The sequence below is a fragment of the Odontesthes bonariensis genome, chromosome 14 (assembly GCF_027942865.1).
Source record: "Odontesthes bonariensis isolate fOdoBon6 chromosome 14, fOdoBon6.hap1, whole genome shotgun sequence".
NCBI classification, from domain to species: Eukaryota; Metazoa; Chordata; class Actinopteri; order Atheriniformes; family Atherinopsidae; genus Odontesthes; species Odontesthes bonariensis.
In genome coordinates, this window is record NC_134519.1 from 23,298,463 (window position 1) to 23,325,084 (window position 26,622).

Here is a 26,622-nt window from a genome sequence, read left to right on the forward strand (position 1 = left end):
TTTATCTCACTTTAGGAAAAACACATACTGAACACATGATTCAGACACACCACATGTTCAGCCGTGCAAATTTAGAGTTAGCTCCAACTTTTTTTTTTGCTTTTGGTCCCATGTGTGTCTGCTATGCATTTGGGAGTGTATGTATCTTTACTGCTTCAGCCTTCTTGAGCCTACCTTGTTCGTATCTCTGGTAAACCATTAATCATATGGGAACCAAGTCAAGGAACACATTTCCCATGGGGCAGACAGGGGGAGCAGCTTTAGAACAAAAAGGGGCAAGAAAAGCAGGAGAAATGGAGGGAAAAGAGGGACTTTGAGAGAGAAAGGAAAAACTAGACTGAGCGGGAAGGTGGAAAAGCAGAACAGCAAACAGCAGATCAGGAGAAGGGGACTCCATTTTTAGCCAAGCCACCATTCTTGAAGAAAGTTTTTGATCAGGCAGTTGTACTGACGCCAACCCTGGCATGGGGTGCCCTGTCTGTCCTCTAGCACCAGGGTCCTTTGTACCTCTCTGGCTGGCCAGCCAGGACACTCCGGATGCAACGTCTCCAGAGAAAAGCTGCTTTTCCACCCTGCTCCTACAACCCAGCCAACAGAAACACACACACACACACACAGGCACCCCATACCTTAGGAGCTGACGGGGGGGGGTAGAGCAGCAACCCTATGAGAATTAGCACTCCCTTTTGTTCCTGCTTTAACACCTACACACATCTTTCTTTTTCAGTGTTCTCTCAGGTCTGTTGGGGATTGTACTAGTGGACTTAGTGCCCCTTTGATGAATGATTTGCCTAAAAATACTGTCTGTATGCAAGCGAGTACAACCACCAGGTGGAAGAGCTTTCTTCCACAGTAAGAAATCACGTTACTTTTAGGCCACTTTTCCGTTCTGCTCTCTATTGGTTAACAGCGCATTGTGTGTTTTGTCTGTGTGTGTGTGTGTATGCGTATGTGATAATATACAGCTTTTCTGGGACAAGTGACGTGTAGCTTGATTAAATCCGTGACCTTCACCAGCAGCACAAGCAATCAGCAGGTGTACACACGCGTTTAAACACCTGCTGCATACTTAGCACCTTCTCGGCGCACGAACATGCAATAAGCACCTGGTAAAATCTGTTGCATCATTGATCCATGCATGCATACACACAGGGCATCTATCAAATTGCATTTGAGACACCCTCATTTTACATACATAGGGTTTTGCACAAAGAAATACAATTTACCACTATGGCAGACATGTTTGCATGGATGGGAAAACCAGGACTATGAATGTATAAATAAATTCATGTGTAATCTAGATTCAGATTACCAAAGGGAAAGTCAGGAATTCCATTGCACCGCCTAGGATGCAAAAGGGAAATCATTCAAGTCCCCAGTCTATTTCAGCAGACTGCTCCAATTGAGTGGTATCACGGTTTTTCCTCCCTAGTTTTATGACTCCACATAATGACTAATATGCAACCACTGTAACAGCAATAGCAATAGCAATAGTCATATTGTGTTATTGTGACTATTACTGTGACTACGGCTGTGTATTTCTGTTCCCCAAGTTGCCAGAATATCTAATGCTTATATAACAGGAATGGCAGCTGATCTGCTGTTGCCCTCTGTTATTGTGCTGCACCACCCTGTGGTTTAACCAGCCTTTAGCCTGATGTAAAAGGATCGCACGTCGACCTAATGTCACAATATATCAAATCAAACTTTGTTTTCTTGCATTTTGCCACGGGTGCTGCACTGCACATCTCTGTCTGTAATATCTCTTTAGTTGCATATTTTTCTACATGTTCTTCATAGGCTCCTCTGGATTTTAGTGCAAACTTGAAGGATAATTATAGTTTATGCAAACTCATCCTCTGTTTTATCATTCTATCAAACAGCCCAAGGTAAGGTAAAGTAAATGCACTTGGGATGTCTACGATCCTGAGAAAGAGAAAGCATATAATAATTGGCAATTTGTCGAACTATTCTTCCAGTTGCCTTCTTTGTGGAAAGTTTGGCAAAACTGTGGGTTTGTTTAAGGCCTCTGTTTTTGATCTGATTGCTCAGATCCCATCTCACTCGACTGCCTTTTCGAAATGTTTTATATACATTTAAAGAGCTTTGCAAATGCTCCAGAGGAAGCAATTTATAGTAACTGAGAGAAATTACAGCCAACTCAACAAAATGAGGGCCCAAGTTGTAATAAACTAGAATTGTCCTTTAAAGGCATTTGTGGTAGTGGGGATTTCTGGCAGAACTACAACTACTGCATAAACACCAGAAGCAATATTTGCAGTAAAAAGGGATCATTCCACTCCGAGCCTAATACATCCTGCCTCATAGCTTTCAACACGGACATCAAACAACACTGCAAAAACATTTACAACATGACAAACAAAATTTCAATGGGCTGTTAAAGTCGTACTTTATATTAAACGTGTTATTGGAGTTTTGATGCTTTCAAGCATGTACTGTATAGCTGCCATGGCAATGAAGTGCAAACATCTTTTTACGAGACGAGAGCTTTATGGTTAATAAACACTGTGTGTGTATAATGGGTTTTTGTGTGGGCACATTATCTAATTCTTCTTTCTGTTTTTCTGTTGCAGCGTGCAGACCTGGAACTTACAAAGCTTCGGCCACAGATGCCTACTGCACCAAATGTCCTCCTCACAGCTCGTCCCCGCAGGAACAAGCCTTCGAGTGCATCTGTGAGAAAGGTTTCTACCGCGCTGAGACCGACCCACGCTCGATGGCATGCACACGTGAGTGATGCAAAAACTAGCAAAAAGCTCAAAAAAAGTTATTAGCCGTCACAGTCACGACATTCTCTTTGTTCACTGTTGTGAAATATTAACTGTTTATACCTTTTATGTTTTCAAATGAATGGACTGTATTTAATTCAGTAGGGGTAATAATGTACTCCTATTAGACTTTACACTGCATGGCTGCTTTCCTGTTATTAATTTGTCCTATATGTATTACTTATTCCCACACACCTTCCTCTTCTTCTGCTGCTGTTCATTTACGCCGCACACACATACAACCACTGCTATTAGGTAGGTGGTTGCAGCCAATGAATTCCTCAGATGAGACACTGATACGGATGATACTCTGGTAGAAAGCTGATGATATTTGTAATTCTTTGTCTGCCTCTCTCTCTCTCACACACACAAACAAATAGCCAGAGGGATTGGGCAACATCCTCATGAAAAGAGATTGAGGAGAAGAGAAACTAAGAGGAGGGACAATGGAGCGTATGAGAGGGACACAAAGCAAAGGATTTAGATGGAAGTAGGAGTGTGGAGGAGGGAAAGGACAGTGGCATGTTGGGTATGGTTAGAGGGATGGAACAAAAGAAATATAGAGGAACACACACAGGCATGCACACGCATACCCAAACCCATTATCAGGTTATGGTAGATTACACTCATTAATCGTGGTAGCAGGTGAGATGTGACAAGTGTTATCAGGTGGAAATGAGTAACGGTTTGTTCAAATATGTATGGAAACACATACACGCACACACATGCTCTCCTGGAGGATGGGGGGTGGGAAAAAAATGAGAAAATAAGGAGAAAAGGTGAAAGAATTAGTCATAAAGACACGAAGAATGACACTTAAGACCCGGGCAAAGAATAGAAGAGTGGGGGAAACAGTGGTCTATCGGAGCCATATAATCTAAATGTCATAAAAGGCAGATCAGTAGCAACAGTGATGATGGACAGTTAAGCTTAGCCAAAGAAAGAGGGGGGATGGAAAAAAGAGACAGAATTAGCTCCACAGCCTTTTGGCAGATTTATGACCGACAGCCTCAATTATACCCAGCATGCCCTCCATCCCCCATGCTCCATTGCCCCTCATCGCCTCGCCCCCCCCCCCCCCACACACACACACACACACACACACACACACCTCAGTGAGGCTTGCTACTGGAAAGACTAATCAGGAAAGTCCCAAGCTCCACTGGTGGCCCCCTGGGGCTCACTGTTCATTCAGAACCTGATGAGATGTCAAGTGAAATGGTCATCCACTGTAAAATTTCCATATGGTTGGGATACCTGCACCATGCTGTGCTGTGTAGTAGTTCCTTTGCAACACGAACGGCATTGCCTCAGTGATGTGCTGGAATTTTCTTAAATTTCGAACCTATAAACCATATAAACCATATAAACGAGACCATTTCTCTTTAAACGCTAAAAAACATCCTCAGATTCAGTCAATAACAGCTCTATAAACGTAAGGACAAAATGAACAAATAAAACAGTCTGGGCAATTTTAATAGCCAGGATTATATTATAGAAACAGAAACTGTCATTTTTACCTCCTCCCAGTCAAAACAGCAAATTAGAGAGTCAATAACACCCTTGGACCTTTGTCTTAATTCAGCAGGTCATAAAAGCAGAAGGCTCCACAGGGCTTTGGCACTGTGTTGAGCCAATATAATAAGATTAATTGGTGTATTTGCTACATTTGTGTGACTTGCTTGCTGTGACAATATACAAAATAACTGCAAGCTCATACATTGCCACAGTTAAAACTTGTTTCATAGTGTAACACTTTTCACCATTGCAGGGGGTTGTATTTGTGTGACCTCCAAATGATTAACACAGTCTCAACCCACATACACGTGGTCAGAAGACCTAGCCATTGGTTTTCAAATAAATCCAATTTCTAATTCATTTATTTGCCTTTTGTATATAGATGTATAAAATAAACAAACTGCACCTGACTCAAAAGGATGTATTACTTTGCAATTCAACATCATATGAATTCTATAAATTCACTTAAATGTGGAAATGTAATATAATGAAATATTTCCATGCTGTTACATAGCCAGACTCTTTTAATATCTGTCCATTCCACAGCTATTAATTAATTGAGTCCTAAACGTCCACTTCCTGACTGGGGTCAGTTAATTTGTTTTTAATTCAATAAGTGTTCTTTTTTTTCTTTTTCTTTTTTATAAAAACCACAATTAATTTAGACAGTGAACACTGAAAGAATGCACACGGATCATTAGTGAACAGACCGCAGCCTTGTTAGTTACCATGTTTCTCAGCTGGTACAGGCTTGTTTTAGACTGTACAGTTGGACACATATGACAATCTTACTCTTCCGATTATAATCTATTTAGTTTTACACCATTTAAATCTATGGCATCCGTGAGGGATATATGACCACTACAAGATAAAAAGATGTTGTAAAAATTGTACCAAATTCATATCTTCATCTTTCGTCAGGTCCTCCATCTGCTCCAGAGAACCCCATTTCGACAGTGAATGAGACCTGCGTAACCTTGGAGTGGTCACCGCCCAGAGACACGGGGGGCAGAGGGGACATCACCTACAGCCTCCACTGCAGGAAGTGCTCCGGCGATGGCAAGAAGTGCACACCGTGTGGAAGCAGCATCCATTTTGTTCCCAGACAGTTCGGCCTCTCGTCAGCCACTGTGTTGATCACTGACTTACAGCCAGACTCCAACTACAGCTTCACCATAGAGAGCCAGAATGGAGTGTCAGACTTAAGCCCAACACCGAGGGGAACAGTAGTAATAAATGTCACAACGTCACAGACAGGTGAGAATGTAGACGTGCACTGCAGTTATGGTCCTCTAATTCTCACAATCTTATTACAAATGTCAAAACCGCAGTTTTTTTTGACACAGAAAGCTCTTTCACAATATAATTCTTCACATGGCTGAATATTTCAGGGTTTCAATGGAAATAAACACTTAAAAAAGACAGGATTTCAGATATATCTACTTGTAAAGACTGATAAAATCCTCTTGAGGAAGAACTTATTCATCAGGATGAACTAGAATGTGAAAGTCAGTATGAGAAAGTCTATTTCTCTTACTGAAGTATATCAAGCTTTGACATGAGAACTTCAAATTTGCTGCCGTGAGATCTATAATGCACGCAGATCTATAATCATACGCCTCTGTCACAGTGTGGGACCGTGAGAAATTTTGTGGAAGAGCGGTGTGTATGACTGGCTGGCGATGACTAATAGGCCCCATACTACTGATATGTGTAATACCTGGTAGGAGGAAAGTGAAAGGGATGTAGGAGTGTGTTAACCTCATTATGAACTGCACATGCTATTTACAACTATAGACTGTATTACACACACACCCACACACACGCAAATGTATTCATACACAAGCAAACACACGGCATCAAACCACGCAGACATGTGTCCCAATATGGGAAACTGCAGGAAGTTGTGGGTTTTTGGTTTTGACACTGTTGATAGGAAGATCACACACCACACACGTGCATGTCACACATGTGTACTGTACATAACACCTTGTAGGCTGTCTCATTAGCAAAATGACATGACATTCAGATTGCAAAATGGGTCTTCACATGAAAGCAGTTTAGGAAATCTGAACCCCCCCTATTCACCCCTTCTGTCTGCTCTCTGTCTCTTTTCAAGCTTTTTTCCCATATTTTTGAATTTTACCTTCTCTTCGTTGTTGACCTTTTTTTCCTGTTGTTCTTTTTTATCATAGTGAGTGTGGTGTTGAAGGAAAGGCGGAGCAAGGACAGTGTGACTTTGGCCTGGCAGGGTCCAGAGAGACCCAATGGAGCAATAGTGGAGTATGAGGTCATCTACTACGAAAAGGTGAGAGAGACGCATGCAAACGCTAGTTCTGAGAGGCACTCCAAGTCTGGGGTTTTACAAAGGAGAGGCATTAAAATGTTATCAGTTTGCATTATGAGTACTGTACCATGCAGCATTTTTGCCACTTGCTACGAACCAGGAAATAAAAATGTACCTGCTGACGGGGGTCCCGTGGCCACTTTGCTTGGAAGGTAAGGCAAGGGGTTATTCAGTTGGGTTGTTTGCAATTTGCTATGTATACTGTGAGATTTCTCCATGCCATTTATATGTGCTTATTATGATTTCCCTGTAAAAACCACACGCTATAAATAATTGGCTTTAGCCTTTGTAACTGGCTGGTTGTTTTTCAGTCACCATTTCGATCTTTTTGGAACTAGAAGTGACCGTATCTGGACAAGATGGAACCAGAGAGTGATATGAGGGATTGAGAGTAATCCCTTTTAAACTGTGGATTTTTTTCTGCAAGGACCATCATCACACTGATCAGAAGGAGTAAATCTAGCCAATGACACCATAATGACTTGTTGCGGAAGAAATGATTGAATTTGTCGTTCATGAGAGACATTGACGTGAGAATGGGAGTCTACTGGAGCCTAATGTTTTGGAGCCAGCATGTAGAGACAGTCATTAGTTTTGCACTTTCATGCACTTCAACATTTGCTTCAAGTCTGACAGATGATAACTTTGTTCTCAAATCTACCCAGATTGGTCAGCTCAACGAACCTGAGCGGGCACCGCCCACCTTGGCCAATCAGTTTTACTTGATGTGTGTTCAGTTTACATCAGGATGCAACAGGAAACACTCAGCCTTAAAGTAACTTTATGAACAGCTATATTGTTCGTAAAGATAGTGGGCTATAGGTGGCGTATAGGACCTGTCATATAAAAGGACCTAACACTTCATATTTATACTTGAAAATATCACATTTAATGTTATAAGATACCAGTAGTTTTGCTGTGTAAAACAGAGGTGTTGGTAGTAGCATATATATAGCGTATAAATCTTCTTTTGTGATGGATTTTATAAAAAGAAATGTTTCTCCCAAAAGAGCTATCAAAATAAGTATTCCTTTAGGTGCAACACAGGATCACTGGAGTGTATCTTTAACTCTTGTGCTCCCTCTACATGCTGGCAGGATATGGGTTTAGCCTAAGGGCATGTCTCTAATGACTTGCTCATCACAAACATGTCTCTATCTCTCTGTTTCCACGACCTTATTCCTCACATCACCTCTACCGCTCACATCCAGCTAATTAACCACACATCTGTCGAACAAACCTTGTAAAACACAGCCAAGGTGATGAAATTAAGACTGGGAGTGTGTGTGTGTGTGTGTGTGTGTGTGTGTGTGTGTGTCAGCATGCATTAACAGTAAAATAGCATTAATCTGTTTTGTGTAGTGTCTTCCATTAGGTAGAGTATCAACCTCTCTGCAGGGAATGAGCTTACTGACAGACATACTTATTCTGTATTCATCCTGCGACACACACATTTGCACATATCAAAGGGGCGCGCGCACACCCACAAGGTAGTCGAAGAACGAAGTGAAGCGGGACTAGTAACCACATATTGCCCCAGAGTGTAGTGAGGATAAGATCTGGGACTTGACAGATGTTCATGCACAAATGCGAGCAAATGGTCCAGTGATGAACAAATGAAAACTTAGTGAGGTGTTTTTTGGCGCCTGAAGACATTTAAATTCAACAATTTGAGGTTTCTATTATTTTCCGCTTTTCCTATTTTCACTGTCTCTCTCGATACCACGGCTCATCGCTCCGCATAAAACTCTTTCCAGTTTTCATATCTTCCGACCCTTTTTTTTTTTTCTTACCCACAATTACTTTACTACTCTGACAGTTAATATTATTCACTTAGTATTTCATTTTCTCCTCTCCACTTCAGAACCAGAGGGAGCAGAACTACACAGTTTTGAAGACTCGCTCCAACATGATGACAGTGGACGGGCTGAAGCCAGGGACCACCTACGTGTTCAGGGTCAGAGCTCGAACCGATGGGGGCTACGGCAGCTACGGTGGAGAGATTGAGCTGGAAACCAGCCACGAGGGTAAAGGGAAAAATAATGATATTTGTTCACTCGTAATGAATTAGAAATGCCAATTTTCCTTTCCCCAGCTGTTTTGTTACTTTTTCATCTGTTGTCTTCTATTTTAAATTTCCCTGTGGTTTTTAGCTAGAAATTGGAGGCACTGGCCGAAGCTGCATTTAGAGTTGATCAATTCTGGTCCTTCAAAAGCAATCCAGTGTTAACACCATATATCCAAACGAAAAGTGTGGGCCATGTAGGACAAAGATTAAAGCAGAGCAAAATCTGCTGCCATCTCAAATAAAGAGTGTTAAGAAACTGATTCATCCCTCACGGTTTAAATCAATCCACTAGTTGGTTGTAATATAGCTCACTTTCATCCAAATGGCCTCTTCAGTTCTGCTGTTAGAGACACCAAGGCAGCCTCACAGGTTGTTGTCTGCGTATGTGAACCAGTGGCTTCAAAGTATCCTGGGATACTTATCAGGTACAAAGAGGACAACTCAGTTTGACAAGGGAGGAAAGAAATGCATCTCTGGATTGGAGATCTTAATTCACACAGATCACTGGAGCAAAAACCAAGGGGTGGGAGGAGTTTTATGCTAAGAAAAGTCAGCACAAATTCCAAAAGAAGGCATTTTGTAGCCATTCTTTGTATTAATCTAAACTTCCGTACGTAACGCTGACTGCCCACTTGAATTAGGATCAAAGCAGAACAGAATTCTAAGCCAGTGAGACCAATCCACACACATGACTCTCAGTTTACTATGTCGATTCTCAATGAAAATGTTGTCAAACTCTCTGCCACGCATCAGTTTCTCCTTTGTTAGCTGTCATCCACCTTCATTATCGGTTCATTGTGTGCTCGAGTGTTTTCTGCTTTAGACGCCCCTTAATGAGCTTCTCAAAGCGATCATTGATTCCCAGACAGAAAGGCAGGGTGGAATGAATCAGTAAATATATAGCAATGCACTATAGGTTGATTGTGCGGCTCACAAAAGGAACATATTAACCTGCAAATCATTCAATTGTCAATGACAGTACTTTAGAGCATGATTTCTGCGCGTGTGCTGCAACAAATATCATCACCTTGATATGCCTCAGTACACTGCATTTGTATCTCTGGTAAACTAAGCTGTTGGTGAGACCTCACACAACAGGTTCACATCCAAGTTAAGCACTGTAAAATGCAAGAATCTTGTATGCATCTGATCTTGTAAAAATCAAATCAAAGTTACTTCATCAGATCAATCATTCCCGTGTGTTTATGAAATGTCTGTGTGTACCAGCAATTGTAATGGGAGATCAATGCCTATCTGTGCCTGCCTTGGAGTATTAATTTGCCTCCTCAACACACACACACACACACACACACACATATACATATTCATATATACAGTGCACACACAGACACACTGGTCCACTCGTGCTCAGCTAAGCCAGATAAATGGGGTATTTGTTTTGAGTAATGGCTCGATTGGTGTGGCGTAAAAATCGATGCATCTTTGCAGAAAGTTCTCGGCGGTAGCCTTGTTATGTGTAATGTTAACATATCCATTTGGACAGCGCAGCCGAACGGGAATGGCTTTCACGTCCACTCTCATACTCTCATAGACGATGCAGAGAGGGAGAGCGCTTTTCATCAAGGGGCCTTACTTACTATTCCATCCGCCACCCTCTCTCTCTTGTGTTGGCTTGCTGCTCTCTTTTTCCCCTCCTTCAGCCTCTGTCTTTTATCCCTTTTCTATTGCTATCATATTTCATGCTCTCTCCATCTTTCCCCCGCCACATTTGCTGTCTCACTTGCTGTCTTTTTAACTCCCAGCCTCCCTTAATCTTTTCTCCTATCATTTTCCTCCTACAGAAAACAGCCTCGACTTCATTCCATCCTCATTTCTGCTTGCTTTAATAAAACACTGTGTTCGCTTTTTCTATGCTGTAGATGTCTTGGCCATTGGGGACCCCAACCAGTCCACCATTCTGGCTGTGTCCATCGCAGGGGGAATCGCTCTTCTCATCTTCCTGGTGACCTGCTTTGTTGTCAGCGGAAGGTAGGGCCAACATATGACTGGCGCTACAAGCAGTGTTTGTGTCCTTGTGTCTAAATAGTAAAGTGATTTTGAAGCAGAGGCCTGTGCATATCTGTTTTTTTTGTTACCGTATTTAATCCTATGGAAAGACCAAAACTATAAGAGAAAGAGTCTAAGATCAAGTATCTCATACATTAGTATTCCTCTTCCGAGGGTTCCTCTGTGTCAAACATCTTTGATGTTGTCCCAGGAATGATTGAAAACACATCCAAGATCCACAATATTGCACTTTCTCCCATACTTTTTGTTAAGGTAAACAGGAGCACTCCATGTTAGCTCGAGTCCATCTCACACGCTGATGCATCTCACAAGAAAACTATAAAACAGGGATTTTATCAGAGTAAAGTCACTGTCTGGAATTGCTTTAAGCGACCGCCAGTCGACACCCAGTTTTATTGGGCTGCTTTTCAATGTCTGACACATTAAGATGTCTTTTTTTTTATAAAACAATGCAAAGAGATGGAACTTTGCTGCATGTGTTGAGGAGGGATTCAACTCCTGACTACATTATCCGGGCATGTTAGTCCAGCTTTGAAGTTTCAGTTTCAAATGAAAAAAGTCTGGCATTGGCATTGGTCTGACCAATTTCTAGTGTCATGACGACATGTTTAGTTCGCAAGCTTTTAAACCATCAAGGCTCATAAGTTCAGTTAAAGAGCACCCATATGTAATAAGCCTATCAGGTGATATTCAAATGCATTCATGTGTGTTTAAGACAGTCTGTCCCCATCACTCTGTCTCTCTCTGAGGGATTATATGTGAGTGTGAAAAAGTTAGGGCATCCATCTCTGACATTTACACAGCTGCAGAAGTCTGAACAAAGGTTGTGTTACTCTGAATGTGAACGCCGTGGACTCTCTATGGTCACTCTCTTTGAAGGTTAGATGGCCATCAATGCTTCGTCTCAATGAAGGCCAAAGAGGAGAAGGAGATGAGAGGTAGAGAGGGAAATAAAAGAACACCGACTGGTGCAAGGGGCGAAGATGAAAGGATCCGGGTTAGGTAAAGGCTCTTTTTGGAGAACGCGGGGAAAGGACAAAAGAGATGACAGGCATCTGCGATTTTCCATACCTGTAACCAAATGTTTATCCTTTGAGAGTTTTAACAAGATTAGCCACATTTTAGGAACACCCCCCCCACATACATGCAAACATGCTCATACTTATGTACACTGACTAAAAACGTTAGTATTGATTCAGGTGATTGCTTATCAGCCTGAGTGCTCTATTCACCATTGACTAGAGGGGATGTAATCAGCAAAGTCTCCCCAGTGTTGTGCACACACACACACACACTCACGGCACGTGAACAGGAACACATCCACATGTTTTTAATCAGAGGGGGATTATGGGGTTGTCCATCTAAGAAGAAAAACAACCCGTTAAACATTTTGTGTTATGAACGCACATGATGACACAAACACACACTCACACTCGACTAATCAGGTTTCACAGGCTGGGGAGGTGTTAACTAGGTTTTACAGAGGGGTCGATGCTCTGCCATCAATTCCAGGTCTCCCTCGTCCTCTTCCTCTCTTTCTCTGTGCTTATTTCTCTTACGATGAGAGGTGTGGACGCTCGGGAGGAAGCGGTGTTGAATATTGCTTTCTATTAAACCTCATCTGTACATATGTCAAAAAGTGTGTATGCGCAGCTAGGTGGAGTGTGTACCGTGTTTGTGACTGGGAAATGAAGTGAGGATCAAAGCTGCATCACTAGACAGACAACAGGGAGAGAGATAGTGCTCAGGGGGGCAGAAAGATGGACGGAAGCGAGGTAAAGGAGAAACACAAGTGGAGAATAAACATATTAGATAGGCAGTGGGATTGGCAGACTGCTGAAGAGAGGGGGGAGAAGGTACATCAGAAGTACGTTGGTGCCACAAGAGAACCACATTTTCAGATGGTGCGAAAGATAGAGAGAAAGAGGCGGAGGCTTAAGAGAGATGGAGAGAAAAAGGAGATTGATGGAGGGAGGAGGAGAGCAAGGGTAAAGAAGAGAGAGGTGCAAGAAGCGAAAGATGAAAAGCTGGATTGCAAGTGTGTTTGAAAGAGGAGGAGGAAGCGTACGGAGAGATGATGGGTGGGCGATTGCACTGTTAGGTGCAATAGGACTGTCATCCTTGAGGCTTCTGAGGAATTGAGAGAAAATCTAAAACTAATCTCCTCTTGTGTTGTCCATACATCCCCTTTTTTTTCATCTTTTCCATCTTATCTGTCACTCAAATTCTTTTTCACTCCCCGCTCTCATTTCCCCCTCTCTGCTGCTGCTTTTCTCCACATTTTGCCCCATCTTTTTCGCTCTCCGGCTTTCATTTCCTCTTCTTCTCTTGAAATTTACATTTGGATGAATGTATTGACAATCTGATGCATTCGCTGCAACCAGCTCAATGTGGACAATGATTAAACTGAAATTGACATTGAGAGTCAGCCAGGTTTTAATTGATTTTCAGCCAGACATTTATTACACCCCCTTTTCTCTCTCTCCCTAAATGCCAGCTGTTTAAATAATCATTAAATTGGATAGAAGTGCTGAGGTTTTTATACTTGTTTCCCACTATTGAATCCACAATCCTGATCACATTTAGCACAGCATGGTTGAAGGTTCTTATGACAGAAAATGCATGCCCACACAGTCTCTTTTTCTCACATAACCCACTCAGGCACATATACTGTTCCTGCAGCCTTTGCTGGCAACGTACTGAACAGCTATGCCTCATAAACGGCCTGATTTGCAGGCTATTCTGTTCTCTCCTGTTCTCATTTAATAAAGTGCTGTTATGCTATTGTTACCGCAGGAGGGAAAACATGAAAAAACACCCAAAGCTCCTCAGACACAGCATGCCGCTGACAAATCACACCAGTTATTGCTGTGTGCGTGCCATTATTGCTCGGCGAGTTTATGCGTGCAAGTGTGTTTGTGTGTGAAGTTTGTGCTTTTGTCCTCCTGAGGGTGCTTTGGCAGGCTGGCAGGTGCAAACGATGGGGCGCTAGCAAGCAACTGGCATAGTCATGGATTCAGCAGATGGCCTTTCACTCAGAAAGCATTCTCCCCTTCGGTCCTCACTTTCTCTCACTCCTTGTTAAACATGTTACAGCTTCTGCCTCCCAGTATTTTTGGTTTTTTTGTGTGCGCATGTTCGGGGCCCAGATTTGTCTGCATCCTAATGATCACCAGCCTTACAAACATCTCCCTTTCTGAATAGCTGCAGGCTTTGGATACATGCCAGACCCCTGTGTGTTTTTCTATCTTCGTGTTTTTTAATGTGGGAGTTTTGGTGAGAAGTCAGTGTGAATGGGTTCTACATGGTGCCTGTGTTTTTTTTTGTTTAAGCTGCTCTATCTCTTTTGTGTTTGAAAGTCGGCCTTTATACTGTATGTTGTCATAGTAGCAGAAATCTTGCAAGGGTTCAAGAGCACAATGTGAGAAAGAAAGTTGCTTCAAATCTGATACAAATAATCCATTTAATACTTTAAGGTTCTTCTTCTCATAGTTATAATTTATTTTTCCAGTAAGATGAGCTCAAACAGAAAGCTAGATGCCAACATCTTACTGTTTAGCTCAGTATAGAGTCTGCAAAAATTCAAGGTGATGAGGAGAGAGAAAAGAAAGAAAAGTGAGCTGTTTAAATGCTGCGCATCATGGCAGACGGGCTTCTCAGTTCCTCTTACAGAGAGACTTAATCACCATACCTTGTTTATGTGCATGTATGTTTATACGATGAACCTTTTTACACCTCCACAGCATCTGTTGTACAGCCAAGGGTTATTCTTGAAAACTTCAAGACACAAAAGAGGAGAGGGAGGATGAAAAAAACAGGGAAGCGTGTGCTACTGAAAACAGGCCGCTTAGAGAGTAGAGAGCAGCGTTAAGAGGCAGCCAGAAAAAGAGACTTGAGAGAAACTGAATAGCTACAACACTAATTGAGTTTAAAACAGCTTCAGAAAGTGTGTGTGTTTGTTTGCTTGTTTGAATTTCAAAGACGATGTGAGGAACTGAAATGAAAAACACCAAAAGCGGGAAAGAAAATATTCTAAAGGTTTTTCAGTTTGGATGCAATAAAAAAATTTTAAAGGAATGACAGAAAAGAAACAAGGGCCCAAGTAAAAGAAGTATGATTGCCAAATGATACTCGCAGTGAATTTGGTGAAGATAAAAAAAAAAAAAAACAAGCCAATGCCTTTCCCTGGGGCTGCACGGTGGTGTGGTGGTTAGCACCGTCGCCTCACAGCAAGAAGGTTCCAGGTTCAACACCCAGCTGGGGCCTTTCTGTGTGGAGTTTGCATGTTCTCCCCGTGTATGCGTGGGTTCTCTCCGGGTACTCCGGCTTCCTCCCACTGTCCAAAATATCATGCATGTTAGGTTGATTGGCATCTCTAAATTGTCCTTAGGAGTGAGTGTGAGCGTGCATGGTTGTTTGTCTCGTTTGTCTCTATGTGGCCCTGCGATGGACTGGCGGCCTGTCCAGGGTGTACCCTGCCTCTCGCCCATTGACCGCTGGGATAGGCTCCAGCCCGCCCGCGACCCGATCGACGGATTCAGCGGTATAGATAATGGATGGATGGATGGATGGATGCCTTTCCCTGTGGGTAGCATTGGTTTGTTTGCTTGATGATGGCAGCAGTAATGACTTGGCAGCCAAAAGATTCTGTTTATTCAAGTCTAAAAAAAAACAGGCCAGTACGAGGTGGTTTTTGTGCATATACGTAACGATGGTGAGACGTGTGTAATGTCATTAGGCAGATTTGTGTGTGCTTGCCTGGACGATGGTGCTTTCAAATATTGCAGCTAAGCTGCAGGGTGTAGCCAAACACAGCTTTGTCTGCAGTTTGCCGAGAGAGTAGCTAAGAAACAGAGCAGTTAAAACAGCTGCAGGTGTAGAAATGTTTCACACGGGCCCTGTGCAAATGACCAGAAGCTGCAGCAGGACTAAACTCATCGCTTATAAACATCCTACAAAATCAAACTGTTTTTGTTCATGATGTTAAAGTTTATAATACATTTGAATATATTTGTCAGACATACAAACACAAATGCGCATTTACGATCTTGACCTAATCAAGTTGCGTCGGTGTAGTAGCATCATTAGGGAAATTAGTTAGTTTCACACTCCGCACACAGATCTGTTTGCAAATATGAAGGTACACTTCAATTAATGATGCAGATGACATGCTTTTCTCTGCCTCCTTCCACCCTATCGCATTTGACCTTTCATCAGGTTGTTAAAAATTCTGCTACATTACACCAATTACCGCAGCACAGCTCCTACCCCATCTCCACCTTTTCCTTTCCTTCCATTACCACTCTCTTTAATGAGAGGCTTTGAAATGAAATGCTTCCAAACAGGGTGTTAATGAAACATGGACAGATTTATTAGTCATAACTCTTCAGCTAATCATTTCCCCTTTCTAATAATTAGCCCGAGCAGAGTAAATCTTTTTATACTGTGGTCAGAAAGTGCTGAGCCGGTGCCAGACACGCCCAAGACGGAGAGGGGAGAAGACCAGAAGAAGAAATCTTACTCACCTCAGTTCCTGAACATTCACTTAGATCGGCCAGTCTTTTTGTGAGAGTTTGTTTTGTTTTGTTTTGTTTTTTTTCATGCCGTTTGGACTCTTGATTATCCACATTCGGCTTTTTATAAGCTCCTTTGTTTATTAGCACCCAGGCAGTGAATGCACTTTGTTTTTCAGGTGATGAAGGAAGCTTAATTTTGCTCTGAGATAATGAGTGTGACTTTAATCCATTGATTTCATTCCCAGTAATTATTTTTTATTTAATGGCTTGATATTAAATGGAATCACCATTATCATGAGTAATGATGGGAGCAGCTAGCCACAGCAGGGTGTGTGTGTGAGGAGGGAGTGATGGAGAAAGTAGGATAAATGTGTCATTCCATTGTGTCATGCTGGAGGGGTGACTAATGATTTACTGATTTCATTTTTCTCGTCGTTCTGATTAGCGGTGGGAAAATAATGTGGAGAGACAGGAAATGAAAGAGGGGAGAAGAGACGAGATTAGAGGTGACAAAAGGAGAGGAAAGGAGAGAAGGAGGTAAGAGCACAGGGGAAAAGAGGAGACAGGGGCAAGGAGGAGAACGGAAAGGAAAAGTTACAACACATCGCCATCCACACAAAACTCTGCTCATATTTGGTCCACCTCTTTATACTTTTTCAAAGTCTGTCTGCTGTCTAACTTTGTTTCAAGGTTATCCCACCATCCATATTTACCTCCCTCTTTCTTTTGCCTTTCTCTGCCTGACATGCAGAATCGAGCTTTTCACTCTGCCTTGAAAAAGTCTCCCTTTGTTTGATCTCCCCTTTGCCTCCCTTTCTGTTTCTTCCCCAGTCATCTTTATGTTTTCCCATTTCTCCTTTTTTTCCTCTGCCCTCTGATTTCCACTTATTTCTCCTCTGTCTTGCTTTTTTCTGCTGTCCCCGTCTCTTCCCCACATCCTTCAACCTCCAAATTCTCTTTGAAGTTATACCATTCACTTTTACAGAGTTCAATTTATCATTTTACGCACTGCGGATCGTTACAGCTTAATGAACTGCACGTGAGAGAATTTTACTTTTCGTGCAATGTGATGACTGCGCGTCTGACATGTGAGAGTGGACATTCTCTCACCTCTGCATTGCACCTTCAGGCTTTAGGAAAAGCAGCACAGTAAAATAACAACGGAAACACTCAGTGCTCGTTTTAATAATCAGAGGACTTACAAGTCAGCAAAACTCAGAGATGGACATGTTGTGTCTCTTTTGCATTAGTGGAGCCAGGCTGAGGGAGAAATGGAAGCAGCCATGGAGCCTGAGGCCAACAGACCAGTAAATGAAGAGCTGGTATATTACAGACGAGATTAGAAAGAGGAGCGGGGCTTTCATTGTAACATTTGCCAGACTGGCATTTCTTTTAGCCCCCCAAAAAATGAGTCAATAGATGATAAAATATATTAAAAAAGTATCACACAAAATTGTTGCCTGTATATTTAATTTTTTCCAAGATGATAAAAAATGTAAAATGTGCACGTGTCACATGTGTAAAACAAATACAGTTTAAAGTTTAGCTCAGAGACAGGCCTGTGTGGGTCAGACGTGGTCCATGATGACTTCAGGAAAGACATCTCACTAGTCTTCAAACAAGAATTAACTCTTCTGGCTGTGTTTGTTTAAAAATTTAAAATTTTCGAAGAAGTGACCATAATGCGTTAAATTCATAGAGTTATCACCTGACAGACACACTGATGTTCAGTATTCCCCTCATGTTCACGTGGTTGACCTTGGACGGCTCTGGTTTCCTCCAAGTGTCAAGTCGATTAAATACTCCAAATTGTCTTTTTAAATGAGTCTAGTGCTGGTCTTATGATTGACTGGCATCCAGCCCAAGGTGTTTCCTTGGTTTCAGGGCAGCGTATGCTGGGGTGGGATCCAACAGCTTCTTGTTATCTCAGGCAGAAGCAAGTGGCTACGAACAATGAGTGAATGTTGTATTCTATGAGGTGGAGTTAATCAAAGTGTCACTTAAATTCTGGTTCACTGACTGGTTTCATTTTCCTCAATTTACTGTTAAGTAGTGGGTTAGTTGAGCCCTAAAGATAGATGCAATTGCTCGTTCTTTCAACATGTTTTGCAGTGACACTGTTGCCTGATACTCTTCATTTTCACTTGTGCTTCTATCTCACTTATCTCCTATCTCTTTCTCCCATTTCCCTTCAGGGCTGAGTTATGTACTGATTATGCTGTACTTGCCCTCTGTCCTTGTTAATTCTCGATCCACGCAGCCTGTACTTGACTTCTCCATCCTTCTTTGTTTCACTCTTCCCCATTATTAAGATTTAACATCTCTTTTCTTTGTTGCTTTTCCTGTTCGGCTCTTTTCCCCCTCGTGCTTTCTCTTCTTTTTCCTCCACTTTACCCTCAGTTCTCATTGTTGAAGCACAAACACGGCCTCACCTCTCTTTCTGTCTGCATCCCTTATGTTAACCTTGGAGTTTCTCATCCTATGGCTGCCTCCCCGCCTCTCCTCGTGCTTTCCCTCCATCTGATTGCTTGTTAGTTGATATGCAGGCTCGGACCCCCATTGTGCATTCTTGCCTGTCAGCGCTCTCTTTCTCCATCTCCTTGCTCTCCCTTTACTCCTCTTTCCAGCTACTCCTGTCAACCGTTTCTTTCTTTGAAGAAAAAAAAAACAAAAAACAGCACAGCCACATAGAGGCTAGAGGACAGAACCTGTTCAGAGAAAACATATATATATATATATATATATATATATATATATATATATACATATATATATATATATATATATATATATATATATACATATATATATATATATATATATATATATATATATATATATATATATATATATACATATATATATATATATATATATACATAGTTTTTTGAACAATCGAATGTTTTTACTTAAAGAAGAAATTGAGAGAGATAAACAGCAGCAAGGCAGAGGAATAGAAATAAAATGGAGGAGGGGCAACAGTGACAATAATATATGGATGGGGGCTTGCCGGGAATGACAAATGGGTCTCGAGTGACAGAGTATTATATTAAAAAGTAAATTGATATGCAAATGCGGAGTGTGTGGCTTTGGAGGACAGGGATAGCCTGTTGTCCTCGCTGAAGTGGAACAGAGAGGTAGAGAAAAAAGTGAGAGCCGGGCTGTGATAGTGTTAAAGGAGTGTATTAATGTGTGTGTTTTTGTGTGATTAGTGCAGGACTGTGTACTTTAAGTGAGGATGGATGTACAGCCAAACATGTGGGACATGTGTATTTCTTGCAGAGCATGCAAAGGTAGTGGAGTAGGATGTCAGCTAAGTGGAGCAATGATTCCTCCCCCTGTGACTGCTGGTGTTCATGTCACGCTGCGGGACAGCAGGAGAGAGAAGCAGCTGGTAGAAAAGGAGAAGGGCTCTCCTTTGCCTCAGATCAGGACACTTTAAATGTTCTATCAATAGCTGGCCAAAAAACAAAATAAATACTTTTTTAATGAAAAAAAAAAACATAGATTGTAAAATAGGAAGTGGATGTTATCTCTGTGATGTCACACTGATTTGTGAACTGCTGCTTTGAAGCCTCAAGTGCAGCTTTAGGCTGAGAGGACAGAGCAAGAGACAGACACCTTATATGTAGTACCACCTATGAGATTTCTGCACATTGCAAACTGTGTTTTTGGACTAAGTTGATGCCTTTTACATAAGCTGAAAAATTACAAATCCAAAGAGGCTCACAGTTTTGCAGTGACTGTGTTTTTAGAATCTGCCATATAACCAGCCTGTGTTGTGCCGACATCTGATTCCCTGCAATATTCGACGCCCCTTCTTTGGCTCATTTAAGAGAAGTGAACCAATTATGGCACTTTGAGATACATTTAGGTGTGTGATATTGGAATTATAGGTTTCCATTGTCATTTTTCATTTTCTTTTGGTAGATGTTAAGAAAATGCAAGTGAAATTAGTAGAAATAGATTAAAGCATTTTTTAAAGAATTATTAAGCATAATTCTTAAAATAACAGTCACTTGAGATATTTTTTGCCCGTTTGAAATATAACTTAATGCAAATTAAGAGGAATGAAAATAACTTTGCATATTGCGCCTGACTATGTGACAATAAAATAAAAAAGACTTAGCAGTCATTTCCAGTCGGAACTAACAAAAAATAAGCATACTGGAACAGAGTCTTCACAGATTCCATATAATATACCAGATTTTCCCAGAGATGAAAGCTATTCCCAAAAAGGAGCTCTCTCCATTTTCCTCTTATGGATGTCCTTCTAGTTGTTGTTCCTCCCTTAAGGTTTGCTTACAGTTAGGATGACTACTTCTACCGAAGAACAGCTGCCCGTGAAGCCTAAACCTCAACACTCTGGCAACACTACACCACCTAGTTCATTAACTTCCTATCAATTAAAGGAAGCATGTCTTCACATTTCTGTTTTGCTTCTTTTGGAAGGATTACTTTAAATGTGCTCCACAAGTGTATGAAAAATGGTTTTATGAGTAACTATAATGTAAAAAAAACATTGCTTTAATTTTTAAACCTTTCTTTATGCTTTGAATAAACAAATTCACTAAATGTCCTAAGAAAAGAAAAAGAACAAAACGAAGTAAATAGAAATCAGATTTATAAGACCTTGATATACCTTTCACTGAATGGATAGCCAAAGTGTTTAAAGCTGGGATAAATGCAAATGAGAAAGTATATCGTTTCCATCGTGCAATTTTCTATAATGGTTTCATATGTGAACAATCAAGGATAAAAAATAGGAAAATAAATACCCTTGGTGTCAGAAAATGGCCTCCACATTGTCCTCCTGAGTCCAATTCTAGTGTCTTTAACAGATGAACTGGAGGTCAGCAGCATTCAGTTGAAGGTATTGAATATCTGTTTCAAACACATATATTCAGACACAGCTGTCGAGGGAAACAAAAGCTGCAGCCATGTCAGCTTTTCTGCCATGTTTAAGACTGCAGCGCTAATGACTCATGACACTTCTAACTGGAGAGGAGGAATGAGTTGCTCTGTAATTACTATGGAAATGTGTTCATTTCCCATCAGACACACATATATACGCAGTCACTGAGAAACACATACTAACACAAAAACACCTCCAGCAGTGATGGGAACGTGGAACCGACTTGGGTTTCGCAGAACATGCACATGTAAGCGTGTGTGTGTGGGTGTGTCAGTGCATCCCTGGGGGATTCACAAAGTTGGAGCAGAGGTGTCACCCATGTCCCCGTTCCCCATATGTTTTAAACACATGCCCCTAAGCACTGAGTATATGTGAGTGAGAGTCAAGGGGATAATGATGGTCCCTTGGTGTTTGACTAGCTAGAGCTCAGCTGATAACCAGGTGGGACCCAACACCCTCTGCTTAGGAACAATGAGGCCCCCTCCTCTTTATCATCAAATACCACCAACCAGTCTCTGCTCCTATTCACGTGTGCCTGTGTGTGTGTATTCCCAAGTCAGTTGATTGATGTCTGGGTTATAGTATGCATTTAGCCGTGTATATTGAATACAAGGATTAAACAATACATATACTGAGCATAACAAAACCCTACATTTCCTTAGTTTTGTTGGTCTGTCTCATTCGTAGTCATAGAGCATTACCCGGTCTCCTCTCCACTTAGGATTCTTTTCTTTTATTAGTTTTGACTTCATCTTTTTCTCCGGCCTTTTTCTTTATCAAATCTTCGCTCACTGTTGCTTTTGCTTTCTTACTCCTTTCTGTCCTCTCCGTTGCTTTCTTAAATCACGTACCATCTGTGCCGCAGATTCCCAGTCGCTGTTGGCCCTGAGCCCAACTCAATTTATCTTCTTGATGGACAGACATACTGAGTGGATGCTGCTATACCTGTAGAAGGAGTGGGGACCATAAGCTAGTCCTCTGTGGCTCCAAATACATAAATAAATTACAGAAATATAGAATAATCAAAACAGACAAAAACTCTAAATGACTTCTGCAGGCATTCACTAATGGCATTACAAACCATACAACCTCTTCTTTTTATCAGAAAGAGAGGAGAGGAGAGGCTGTAGCATTTATGTTGAGGCTGGTAAACTTTATACGTTAGTGCTTTTATATTTGATGTTTTTTGCTGAACTGAGGCAGAGCAGTAAATCTCAGAGACAGTGTTATAAGCGATAAGGGCTCTTAAACAGTGTTTTTGAGACACTGTCCCAACATAGTAGAGCAACTATATCGTCAGAAACTTACACAGACACACGTCCTGGCATAAATCCCCCTATGAGGTCTGTAACAAGAAACTAACTAACGCTTTACCGCAGCTGGATTGAGTTGATCAATTTGTCAATATTTTGCATTGATCGTTGAGCTGACCCACACCGCAGGGTGCATACCAGTGTGCAGAGGGAGGTGAGAAAGTGCATAGTGTGTGTGTGTTTTATGACCAGGGTCCATAGATGGGTAAATATGAGTGACTCAGAGCATTAATCTGTGACATTTACGAAACCTCAGGCATAACAGCTCAGTGCAGGATTGACTGGTAGATGCGGAGAAAAATGAAAATATGACAGTAGTTTTTTTTTCTCCTCCAGGCTTGTCAAATACTACGTAGAGACAAAGGAATTATCTAGTTGTTGACATATGTAGACAGCTGTTGGCAGGGCATAGTCTGGGAGTTTTCATGGAAATCTCTCAGTTTTGATATTGCAAACAGATGCGTTCCACAAAAACAGGGATTAAAGCGATGGGGAAGCCTACGCAGCTTTATGGAAGAAGAACTGTCATTACTTTGTGCGTCTCGTAGGTTCAGACACAACATCAGTACAACATCCTGATAGGGCTGTACATTTCTTTTGTTCAGGCATTGTGGATACATCAAAGCCAAGCAGGACCCCGATGAAGAGAAGATGCAATTCCAACATGGCCGAGGTAAAGATGCAAACCCGTGCATACTCACAGACACAAATTAAACATTTTCTGTGAGACATTTATCATAAAAACAGACTCTTCACGCACCTGCCATCAATCATGTTGTTGACTTTATTTATGGCCGGAAACAACAGACTGGGAGAGATAATCCGAAGTGCAACACCATGAAATTCAGGGTTGGTTTGTTCACATAAAACAGGCATACTTTGCTTGCTATATTTTAGAATTGCATAACATACGGCAACAGTGTATATTTGCAGAATTCTCAGCTGAATAAAACACATTGCTCCAGTTTCTCGCACAAATGTTTCCTGGGAGAGTGACACTCCTTATGGGTTCCTGTTAAAATTATGACTTGTTTTAGCACCATTGCTAACAGAGTAGTTATGCGCATCGTTATGCAATTATTTGTTTTGCCACCTGATAAAAGCACCCCCCCACCCCCGGCTTCAGCTCCCATTTCATTATGAGCTCACACCACACAAGTGTCCGAGTAACACACTGACTACCGTAATAATGAGAAGAACTTTCTGATGTTAATCTGATATCGTATACCCAAGTTAGGATGATCTTCTCCCAACACTTATAGGGGAAGTGTATACATTCATTTAATTCTCGCATTTCGACATTTTCCCACTCATGCAGTGAAGCTCCCAGGCAGCAGGACTTACATCCATCCTCACACATATGAAGACCCCAACCAGGCTGTCCGAGACTTTGCCAAAGAGATAGATGCTTCCAACATTCGGATCGAGAGAGTTATTGGAGCTGGTGAGTTGGCAGTAAAACAGCAGAAAATGACTTTATTGAAAAAAGTTAGACAAGCCCAGTTCTCCCCATATTTCTGTCTGTAAATCTGCACGTGTGAAAGTAAATCATTCTTGATACATGAGTAGATGTATGATATATGCGTTCTGGATGGATATCAACACAGTGTAGAGTCAATAAAGATGACCTATAAAGCTTCTATAATCTCAAAATAGAGGGTACGCATATTCACCGATTGCCCAGGCTCTTTTGAATTTTTTTTATTAATTTTTTGTGTGTCTGTTTTTGTGTAGGAGAGTTTGGGGAGGTGTGCAGCGGTCGGCTGCGTGTGCAGGGCAAGAGGGAGATCTACGTGGCCATCAAGAGCCTGAAGGCGGGATACTCAGACAAACAGAGAAGGGACTTCCTGTCCGAGGCCTCCATCATGGGACAGTTTGACCATCCAAACATCATCAGGCTGGAGGGTGTTGTCACCAAATGTGAGCAAAAACAAAACCACTGTTTTTACTTTATCACGCGTTGTTCGCTGTATTATCTGTTTGTTAAATCACACTACAGTGTCCTTACTTTTCTCTTCATTGGCTTTCGTGTGTGTGAGTGTATGTGGAGAGATGGTGGTGATGCAAATAAGAGCTGACCTGCATCAGATAAAAGCTCCATTACCATGGTAACACAGCGGTGACACATGGCAGTGTGCGCGAGATGCAACTGTCCACCTCTCAAACAGCCACTTGTTTACTTCACATGATTGTGTTTGGGCAATTAGAGTGAGTGTGTGTTGATGCAGGTGAGACAGACACAGGCCTGGTTCAACAAGATAGCTGATTCGCTATCACTGGTCTCTCCATCCATTCTGCTTTCAAATCCCTATCTCACACTCCTGCTTTCTCTCTCAGTCAGTGTCCATCTAATCTTCTCATTCAGTCGCTCCCCGTTTCTTCCTCTTTTTCTCTTGCTGTCTCTCTGGTGCAGTCAGTCTCCCCTTCTTACTCTCTCATTTTATATCTCTCCCTTTGTCATTCTCCTTCTGTGTCAGAGAGCGGACATGATATAGACACACAAAGATCTTTTCCTCTTTGGGTGACCGTGCTCGTGCTAAACGCACAAATCCGGCTCAATACCCTGGAGCTCTGATTTACAGAATTGGAAGGAACCAAAAAAATAAGCGGTAGGAAGCCAGACTCTATAACTAGCTATCCCTGCCTTTATGACCCAGTAGTTATGAGGACTATTGTACAAAGTAGCAAAAGTCAAACATTTAGTGATTATGAGCAGCACAGCTTGCACGTGATCGACCTTTATCATCAAAATGATAATTTTGTTTATGACGTGACTCCCATCATCCCCCTGTTAGTTCAGGGTTTTCGCAAAGCTATTACGAGAGGTGGGCCAGGACGTACGTTGCTTATAAAGACACCACCTCCACCTTCTGTACAGGGGTGGAAAATGACAAAATAACCAAGAACATTCACACAAGTACTGTAATTCAGGACGATTTTGAGAAACCAGTGAGGAAGTACTGAATACTGCCATTCCAATATATTTCAGAGGTGAATACTATAGTTTCTACTCCATTTTAATTTAATTGACAGCTCGATTCTTTTATTATAATGATTTTTTTACACTATCAAACCAGTGGTTTCCAGCCTTTTTCTTTTCTGACACCTAACATAAAGCAGCGACTAGCATTCATCACAGTTCAGTTGTTCAGATGCTCCACCAAACTCCTTATCGAGTTTTATCTCATTAAATGTTCAATCAATTTGCTGATTCACCAAATACAGAGGATTAGACCAAACCAAATCCTGATTTTCTTCTTGCTTGGTTGAAAAAGATATCAAGTCATTACAAGTTACAAGTAAAGCCAACGTTGTGAGATCAGCCTGCTTAGTGAGGGCGCAGTCGGATATTAGGTCTCTTTGCAGTGCTACTCCTGCTGCTCGGTCTTTATGCAGATGCTTGTGAGCGATATACAGACAAAACAAAAGGGGGAAGTTGAGAGGCAGTACAAAAAAACTGAATTTTAAACACGCAGGCAGACAAATAAACCTCTTGTTTTTGCTCCCCGCTCTCACACACTCAGATTTTCGGTCCATCACACAGCGGTGCTCAGTGGCACCCAGGCCAGCAACAAAAGAGCAAATGCATATGCAGATGTGTCTATGGTGAATATCAATAATTCATTACATTAATTTGATGTGTTTTTATCCTCATGAATATTCCGCGATGTGCACATTATGAATGACACTCCACTGCATTTCTTATTCATTTCTTCCCTATTGTTTCGTCTTTTTTTTCTCTGAGATATGAGAGAGACATGCGACGTGTAGACATGCAATTATGCCACTTCCTTTTCAGTAATTCTGTTTTTAAATGCCACAATAACTTCAATAATTACCATCAAGTACTTGAAATTTTGTGGCAGCACAAATGGGACAGCAGAAAAAGCTAAATAACCAAGCAATTTATTTAAGTATAATAAAGCTGTCTTTACTCTCTTGTGTTCTTTGAATGTAATGATTATGTTTATGACCCTATTTTTTTGGAATGAGTGTCTGTCTCCGTCTAAATGCGATTCTTTTTGTCTCCCTTCCCACCTGTCTTCACGGCACATTGAGGAGCTGATAGAGCCCCACAGAAACAAATCTCACTAGCGGAGCAGTAATTTCACAGGTCACAGCTCGGGG

The 26,622-nt window shown here is 41.5% G+C and overlaps 1 protein-coding gene across 1 annotated transcript in view; it reads left to right on the forward strand.

Moving 5' to 3' along the window:
- The window catches only part of epha4b (eph receptor A4b), an 81,876-nt gene that overhangs the window by 38,863 nt on the left and 16,391 nt on the right, over positions 1-26,622 (forward strand). Inside the window, exons 6-13 of the mRNA XM_075483651.1 lie at positions 2,595-2,750; positions 5,229-5,564; positions 6,503-6,615; positions 8,519-8,681; positions 10,603-10,711; positions 23,100-23,167; positions 23,813-23,938; positions 24,229-24,414. Of these exons, the coding sequence (XP_075339766.1) occupies positions 2,595-2,750; positions 5,229-5,564; positions 6,503-6,615; positions 8,519-8,681; positions 10,603-10,711; positions 23,100-23,167; positions 23,813-23,938; positions 24,229-24,414 (1,257 nt within the window). The remainder of the gene's footprint in view (positions 1-2,594; positions 2,751-5,228; positions 5,565-6,502; positions 6,616-8,518; positions 8,682-10,602; positions 10,712-23,099; positions 23,168-23,812; positions 23,939-24,228; positions 24,415-26,622) is intronic.